The 9,409-nt window shown below is 36.9% G+C and overlaps 1 protein-coding gene across 1 annotated transcript; it reads right to left on the bottom strand.

Annotated features, from left to right (window-relative positions):
- Positions 1 to 5,081: 5,081 nt before the first annotated feature.
- On the bottom strand, positions 5,082 to 7,833 carry LOC126678276 (uncharacterized). Its single transcript, XM_050373178.1, has 7 exons — positions 7,605 to 7,833; positions 6,692 to 7,562; positions 6,424 to 6,616; positions 6,155 to 6,304; positions 5,532 to 6,060; positions 5,241 to 5,405; positions 5,082 to 5,146 (listed from the first exon to the last, which is right to left on the bottom strand). Exons 1-7 carry the CDS (start codon positions 7,831 to 7,833, stop codon positions 5,082 to 5,084), a joined length of 2,202 nt encoding a protein of 733 aa, XP_050229135.1.
- Between the last annotated feature and the right edge of the window lie 1,576 nt (positions 7,834 to 9,409).

Genomic DNA, 9,409 nt, shown 5'->3' with positions numbered 1-9,409 from the left:
ATATATCTAGCGGCAAGTCCAACTTATACGCCACCGCTCCAATACGCTTGATAATCTCAAACGGCCAAATATATCTTGGTGCTAACTTCCCCTTAACACCAAACCGAACTACGCCTTTCATAGGCAAAACTCGAAGGAACACAAAATCACCAACCTGAAACTCAATGTCCTTACGCTTACGATCAGTGTAACTCTTGTGCCAACTAAAAGCAGACTCTAACCTCCGTTTGATCAACGGTACCTTCTCTGAGGTAATCTGAATAATCTCAGCATCAAACAACTTACGCTCGCCAACCTCCTCCCAACAGAATGGAGATCGACACTTGTGACCATACAAAGCTTCACAATGTGCCATCTCAATATTCGCATGATAACTGTTATTATAGGAACACTAAATCAACGGCAAGTGTGTATCCCAGCTACACTGAAAATCCATAACACACATCCTGAGCATATCCTCCAACGTTTGAATAGTCCTCTCAGACTGACAGTCAGTCTGAGGATGAAAAGCAGTGCTAAAATCCAACGCCTTCCAAAACCGAGAAGTGAAAACTGAATCTCCATCCGAATTAATCAAAACTGGTACACCATGCAAACTGACAATCTTGTCGACGTAGAACTGAGCCAACCTTGAAGCAGAATACGAAACCTTAATCAGAAGGAAGTGAGATGACTTAGTCATACGGTGAACTATAACCCAAATGGAATCATATCCCTGTCGAGTACGTGGTAAACCAACCATAAAATCCACAGTGATCCGCTCCCACATCCATTTAGGAATAGTTAGTGGTTGCAAATAGAAAAACGGTCTCTAGTGTTCCAACTTTACCTGCTGGCAAGTCAAATACTTAGACACAAACTCCGCAACATCTTTCTTCATTCTGCTCCACCAATAAGTACCCATAAGATCATGGTACATCTTAGTATAACCCGGATAAACACTATATGTGACGCCCTTTTAATTAAAATATTATTTACTCATAAAGTTATAACAAACACAACATAATCCATTTCATACATTTCATGTTACGACACAAAAGTTTTAGCTAAAAGCATATCCATATGCATTCATACTATCTCACATAAAACACTAACTCTTAGAACAAACATTTCATTTATCTAACTTATTTACATAAACACTTCAAAATATGCACGTGCAATGAACTCTCCATTGGCCCACCTGAAACTCTATCAGATGCAAATGTCGACTCAATGCAACTCTTTGTATCCTCAAAAAAATGAAGAGGGGTGAGCCTGCAATTCAATAAGAAAATTGATATATGCATACTAAATATGCATATTCATAAGCATTCCAAGTAACTAAAATTTAACTTGAATCTCAAAAATTCACGATGATCCTCTGTCTTGCAGTCTGGCAAGTTAAGTAAGTCTTGTGCCTCCGGCGACAAGTGGTTTCCTTCTGTCAGTTTTGTCCCATAGATTTATATCTTCACATTTATTAGCCAATCATTTGGCCATCTTTTTCTTTTGCTTTAAAAAAAAGTTTGTATTCCACCTTTTTTTAGAGATTTGTCAGCCACTTATCTTTGAGTTCATTGGGTATTTTGATTTTAGCTTCATGCAACTGCTGGTTAAGTGATTTATTATTGCACAAAGTTTCTCTCTTTCTACAGAAGGCTCTTGGATCTGTTGGCTATTATTCTTATTGTGTATCATGCCTGGGTCCAAAAGGGCGTTAGATTTAAATCTCTGGTTGGCAGTGGAGGAGGAGGATGATGAGGGACTGGATTTCTCTAGGATTGAGGGACGCGCAGAGACGGAAGACTTTAAGTAGTGTTTGATTGGAAATTCTTTAATGTTCTCAGACAGGTGGCTACGAAATTCTGATCTGATAGAGGTGGGGACTGAGGTAGGACATGATGACGTGGACAATCTTAATGGCAGGATCACTGGAAATCTTATATTAGCTAAAATATCTCATAATGGTGAATTTCAAAATGGAAAGGATGGTGAGAAAGGGGAGTTTGTTGGAAAGTCTGCTGAAAGTTTGGTTAATGAGGTCAGAAGATCTAATCAAATAAATTCAAAATTTGGAAACACTAGTTCAGCAAATGATGGCGAGGATATGATGGCTATTGATTCTAAAAAGAAAATATTCAGTGTGGGAGGAGTAGGTGGAATGCAAACTACTGGGCCAAATTTTCTAGTCTCGGACATGATTGTTAACCCATCAACTTATAGACTGGCGAGCCTTGATAGTCAGGCCGGCCTAAAAAAATGAGCTGTTTAAGTTGAACTATCGTGGGATGGCCAGCCCGCGAGCCTTTCGGTTCTTGAGAGATATGGCTAGAAGGTTAAAACCTTCTTTTCTTTTTTTGTGGGCATCCGAGAAGCTCTGAGTTGGTTTAAGGACTCTAGTACTGTTATTATAGAGTTGGATGCTACGGAGGTGATTTTGGCAATTAGAAATCCGACTCTTATTGATTCCGATTTTCTAGTTGATGCTTGTTTGTGTTTAGAAAAGCAATTATATAATGTTTCTTTTTGTTTTCGTGAGACGATCTGCGAATCAGGCAGCGCATACTTTAGCGTAAACGTCTGTTCCATATCAGGTCATCAGGAGTGGTTTTGTCACTTCCCTGATATACTCACAAATGTAACTGCTTTTGATCAATGAAATTCTTTTGAAGTTCAAAAAAAAGTAACTAAAATATAACTGAAGCGATGATCCATTCAACATACGCAATAACCATAGCAAACATAGTAGTCCAATGTTCAATTCAAACCAAACATATTCACACATTTCTAATCAACATCAAACTTATAAAAGGATATTCAATCATGCACATAATTCACATGTTGGCCCAAATCGCCATATAGGCAACCAACATATGTTCTTGGCCCGAATCGCCCTTTAGGAAACCAATAACTCAATCTCACGTCATTTGTCTGAATCGCCATTTTAGGCAACCAACGACTATATTAATTATTATTGAATATCCAAACATTAGCATGATATGATTATCATAACCAAAATATGACTCACACCAACAATTCAACCATGATTCACAAGCGCATTTACGTCTCAAATCAACACACACTTGCAATTGCAAACAAACGTATAAACCTAGTATCACACTATCTATTCACTTACTCAATTCACCGAGTCTCAAACCCGTGAAGTTCCATGCTTGTCCGTCATATTACCTTATGGTCTATAAGTACCTATTCACATATACAATCTCAATTCATTCACATGGAATAACTACTTTGTTAATTTACATAAATAAACAAACTAGTAATAACAATCCTCTTTACTAGGCAGATTTCATGTGGCAACTTCAAATAGGTACAAATCCTAAAACAAACATCATTTATTCAAAATATTGATAGGAGTCCTAAATATTTGAGTAAGTTTGAATTCCAGTTCACATGAATTGGATCAGTATAAAGCAGATTATGCAAATTACAATACAACTAAGTTAAACTGTATAAACATGTTGTACAACTAATTGTTCTCTTCTTAATCATCATCCAAATGGCATAATTGGTCTTTTGTAAAAACTCAAAAGTTTTAGTTAACATCCTAAGGAATCCATAGAATAAAAAATGGCATCATTAGGACATGCATAACTCATTTTATCAATTTTACAAGTAGTTAAAGTTACAACTATAGTTCTACAAGTAGACAAACATATAGTCTAAATTAAAAGTGATACACACATCAATAATAATATACATTTACATAATTCTTCGGTGTAGTTATAGGTAAATGAGTCTATAAAACATATCAAAAAGAACCAGCCAAATTAGATTTCTACACAATGAGATATTCATGTTTTGGTTATACCCTATTAGGCTGTATAGGCAGACAGAGAAACAAAATGGTTTGGACTATTAGGCTATCATAACAATTTCAAATGATACAACTCAAAGAAATACAATTGTAGTAGACTGGATATAGTATCCATAGACACAAGAATTGTTCAATTTGGAGTTGTATAACTCCACTTATAACAGTAACAGCATGAACAAATGTTTGGCCAGAAATAGAGTTAAAACAGAAAACCTAAAACAACTAATTCAAATGATTCCACATACCTTTTTTCTTCCAATTCTCGATTCAACCATAAAACCTAAATGATTTTATATTTAATTGATGGAATAATCTCTGAATATCAGCAATGGGTTTCCTCTTCTTCTCTCTTTGTTTTCTAGGTTTAGTTTTGATAAGGAGAATGCTTAAGAGGTGATATTTAACATGTAGTTAGGGTTTATTATGATAGTCTATAATTGGTTTCATAGAATCATTTATTAACACTAATATCTCATATAATCCTTGAAATGTTTTATATGTTCAATTTTAACCTCAAACTTAATTTCATTTTGAAACCACTCAAATAAACCTAGTTTATCGACGTACTTTCATCCCAATTTAGTTATAATATACTTTTTGGTCGTTATACTATCTATTATTCATTTTGAATAGTTATAGCATTAATCAAACCCCCATCATTTTCATTTAATTAATATCAACCATTAGTTTAAATGCTCACGTAAATGCTAATGAACGACGCTTACTCTTGACAATCGAAATGCATGAAATGTAACAGCATGACAATATGCAATTTAAATGTGGGTGTTAGAACTCTCCCCACCTTAGGAATTTTGTTTCTGAAATTTTTATAACGTACAACCATCATTGAATAGGTAAGGATATTTCATCCTCATATGTTCTTCCACCTCCCATGTAGCTTCCTTTGGAGAATGACGACTCCATCTTAATTTAGCCATCGGTATCTCTTTATTCCTTAATTTCTTTACCTCTGTTCCCAGTATTTCAATAGGTTCCTCTGTGTATACCAATTTCTCTGTGATTTTTACCTTCGGTTCTTGTAGCACATGACTAGGATCAGATCTATATCTTCGTAACATGGAAATGCTAGTCGATAAATCAATGGTCCATTTCTCTCAATAATTTCATACGATCCAATATATCGTGGACTAAGCTTTCATTGCTTGCCAAATCGTAGAATTCCTATCCATGGAGATACTTTCAAGAATACTTTTTCACCCCCTTCATATTCAATTTGCCTACGATGTTTATCGGTGTAACTCTTTTATCTATCTTGTGATGCTTTCAAACACTGTTTAACTATTTGTATCTTATCCACAGTCTCTTGAACTATTTAAGGACCTTCATATGGAGCCATACCAATACTAGAATAAAAACTATTATTGTGTGAAAATTATATCAAAGGTAAAATCATCCCAATTACCTTTGAGCTCAAGTGCACAAGCTCTCATCTTGTCTTTTAATGTCTGAATGGTTCTTTCTGATTGCCCATCTGTCTGCGGATGAAATGTTGTACTGAAGTGTAACTTAGTACCCATAGCATTTTGTAAACTACCCCAAAAGTGTGAGGTAAACCGCGGATCTCTGTCTGATACAATTGAAATGGGAACACCATGCAATCAAACAATCTCAGAAACATACAATGCAGCCAATTTATCAAAGGGAATCAGTTTATTAAACAAGTAAGTCTTCAAATTTCAAAACATATTAGTACTTCCAAGATGCATACTATATGGTGCACTATGAGCTTCTTCTAATATATTCTTCCTCAAGCTCTCCATATTTAGAACACAAACACGATTGCAATTTAATAAAAGACCATCATCTCTCAAAACAAATTGATCATGTTTTCCTTGTTCAACCTTTCTTCTCATCTTCTGTAAATAAGGATCTTCAAACTGAGTTTCTTTAATTTTATCTTCAATAGAAGGCTTCACTTGTAATGTGGCTAATAAGATATCATCATGTGTCTCCAACCAAGTGTTCATTCCTCGAAGTGCAACTAAATATTCAATATCATAATAGAGCATACCTACCATACGATCCACAACCTTCCGACTCAAAGCATCAGCAACAATATTTGCTTTTCCGGGATGGTAATCAATAGTACAGTCATAATCTTTTAGTAACTCAATCCATCTTCTTTGCCTTGAATTCAACTCTTTCTGTGTAGGAATATATTTCAAGCTTTTGTGATTTGTGAAAACTTGAAAGGTCTCGCCATATAAGTAATGTCTCCATGTCTTCAATGCATACACAATGGCACCTAGTCCGAGATCATTTGTTGGATCATTTTACTTCATGAGTTCGCAATTGTCTAGAAGCATAAACAATAACCTTTCCATTTTGCATTAATACACATCCAAAGCCTTGCTTTGATGCATTAGTATAAACCACATAACCTCCATTTTCAGATGGTAAGGAAAGTATTGGTGCTGAAGTAAGCCTTTTCTTTAATTCCTCAAAGCTTTTCTCACATGTGTCTATCTATTGAAAGTTGCTTTCTTCTTCAATAAATTTTTCAATGGTTTTGCAGTAATAGAAAAATCTTTCACAAATCTTCTTTAATACCCTGCTAAACCCAGAAAACTTCGAACTTCTATTACATTCTTTGGTGACTCCCATTCAAGAATAGTTTTAATCTTTGATGGATCTGGTTTTACACCATGTTTTGAAATTATATGCCCCAAAAAGGCTATTTCTACCAACCAAAATTCACATTTACTAAGCTTGGCGTAAAACTGTTTGTCTTTCAGAACTTGTAAGACAATTCTCAAATGTTGTTCATGTTCTTCATGGCTTCAAGAATATATAAGAATATCATCAATTCATGGCAATAGATATTTATTCTTCACAATAATCCTATTCAATTGCCTATAATCAATGCATAATTGCATTAAACCATCTTTCTTTTTCACAAATAACACAGGTGCGCCCAAGGGAGAAATACTAGGCCTGATGAACTCCTTATCAAGTAGTTCTTCTAACTGTTTCTTGAGTTCTTTCAGTTCTAGTGGAGCCATTCCAGGTATAGTTTCAATTTCAAAATCGACCTCCCTATGTGGTGGCAATCCAGGCAAATCCTCAAGAAACACATCTAGAAAATCTCTCACTATTGGAATTTCTAAAACCCCCGGACTAACTTTAGTCATATCCATTGCACTAGCCAAATATGCTTGACACCCATATTTAATCAATTGAACTGCAGTAATAGCAGAGATTAAACAATTAGGCATCATTTTCCTTTCCCCAACAATCATCATTTTCCTCTGCCTTTGAATCTCCATAACTACTTCTTTATTTTTATAGTCAATAATGGCATGATGTTTTGACAACCAATCCATAACCAATATAACATCAAACTCTCTCAAACGAATAACAACCAAATTAGCTTGTATGGTCATACCATCCATAACCATAGGATAAGATTTTATCATAGTATTTACAATAATAACACCCCGAGTAGGCATAGAAACATATATATCATGTCCCAATGGTTCTAATATGCCAGGCACACGTAATGCAAACTCATGTGATCTGAATGAACATGTTGATCCAGGATAAATTAACACATGTGCATCACAGTTACAGATAGAAAATGTAGCAATTATCACATCAAGTGCAGTAGGTGCATCTTGCCTCGTCACTCCAAATACTCTGGCTTGGGTATGAGGTGGGCCTGTATATCCAGATTGCATAGCTGAAGATGTTCCTCCTCCTCTATTACCTCTCTCTCGTCCCCTGCCTACACCCACATGGTGTATATTTTCACCCACACTACTCTAACCCATAGCTTGAAATTCTTCAAGGAAACCTATCCTGAGTAGACAATCTCTAACAATATGGTCAAGTTGATGAAAATTATAACACACAATAGGATTTCTTCCCCAACACTCCCGTGAATGTACTCTACCACAATTTGCACACACAAGAGTGAATCCTACACTAACTGACCTTGTTGGTCGATGTCTATTATCAAAACCAGTGGATGTATATCCACCTTTGCCAGATGACATTGAGACTGGTGTGAGCGGAGCGGGTTCCGGAGGGATCGTCCCCTCGCTCGCCCAGGCTTATGGTCGACTCGGTTCATGTTTAAGGTTGATAAATTGTGGAGTCGCTACCTAGATGTGCTAGGACTGCATTTTATATCGACTGTGTAATCTCACTCGCCTCCGGCGAGATTACCGTACGCCTAGCCAAAGACCGGGTTCGTGGACATATCCCGATTCTCATGTACTCTCTAAAAGAGCCACTCCTTATTATTTATCGGATTTACCCTTATCTCATCTCGACAATCAAGTGGAGTTTCACAGGATATCAAAGCTGGAATCAGGGATGAAAGCATCTTAAACAAGTTTGACTCGCATATGACACGATCTGGAATGGAAAATAGCACTTAGGCCTAATCATTAATCTAACCCTGGCATTATCTAATAGATAAGCAAGTGAAGGTATGGTCTGGTCAATTTGTACGCATAATAGTCTATTAGGATGTCTAAGTTTTGTTGATTTTATTAGCCATCTTTAAAGTCTACACACATTCTAATTACATATCCATGTGATTAACCTATGTCATTTAGGTGATTTGTTGGACTGGATTTGATTTTTTTGAGGTGGTTTGTCCTTTAGCCTGTTAATGATGGACTGGGCTGGGCTAGTTTGAAAGAAGTAAACATTGCAAGCATAACAATTTACAGTTGATATACATACAAGGTTAGAAATACTTTTAAACCTCATTGACTTTGTGAGTGGGCTGCACTCACGACCCGTTTGGAGGTCGTTTTGGTCCGAACTAGTCTTTGGCTGGAACACGAGAGTTGTTCGTCTCGTCGATACGGTTTTGTTGGTCTAAACCAGGGTTGATTCGGAGTTTGAATTATCCCGGTACGGCTTCTGGAAGTGGATGGGTTTGTGGTCTATTGGGATTTGAGCCCGGTTTATTTCCAGTTTACAATATTTGGGCTTCGAGGCCCGGATTACAATAGGGCCTGGCCCATTAACTACAAAAAAACAGCTAGGTAATGAAAAATACAATTCTGGGCTTCGAATCGGGCCTAATTCCGAGTCTGAATGAGCCTAGAAAAACATTTTCGGGTCCGAATAACGTTGTAGGAGATCTGGGAACATTCTGGGGCTGTTCTTCAGGAGAGAGGGAGTTGTGGCGCTAGCGCCACATGGTGTGGCACCGCGCAATACCACTCTGGCGCCGTGCCAGAGTGTTCTGGAGCCGCTAGCAAGTCTTCTGCCGACGCTGCAGCTCGTTTTCGCCGTTCCGAGTTCGTTTTAGGTCCGTTTTCGTCCATTTTTGAGGCGTCAGGTTCGTTTTCGAGTAAGGTACATGAGAACAAACTCATAAACAGGTCAAAAGTTTCTGGGCAGCAATTAAATTGAAAAAAATAGATGTCTGGCGACGATTTTGAGGCCGTTTATGGGAAAAAACGACTCAGAATGCCCAAAACACGCAACAAACCACGTAAACAGCAAATATGATGATATAAACATGAAAATTAGAAATAATGATATTGGGCCCTCAGGGGTACCGTTTTGAATCCGTGGCTCGTTTCTTGGTGATCCGGATGAAGAATCCAG

This window comes from Mercurialis annua, linkage group LG4, assembly GCF_937616625.2.
Source record: "Mercurialis annua linkage group LG4, ddMerAnnu1.2, whole genome shotgun sequence".
In the NCBI taxonomy this organism is placed as follows: Eukaryota; Viridiplantae; Streptophyta; class Magnoliopsida; order Malpighiales; family Euphorbiaceae; genus Mercurialis; species Mercurialis annua.
The sequence above is the reverse complement of the archived record's forward strand: the minus strand, read 5'-3'. Positions and strand labels throughout refer to the sequence as shown.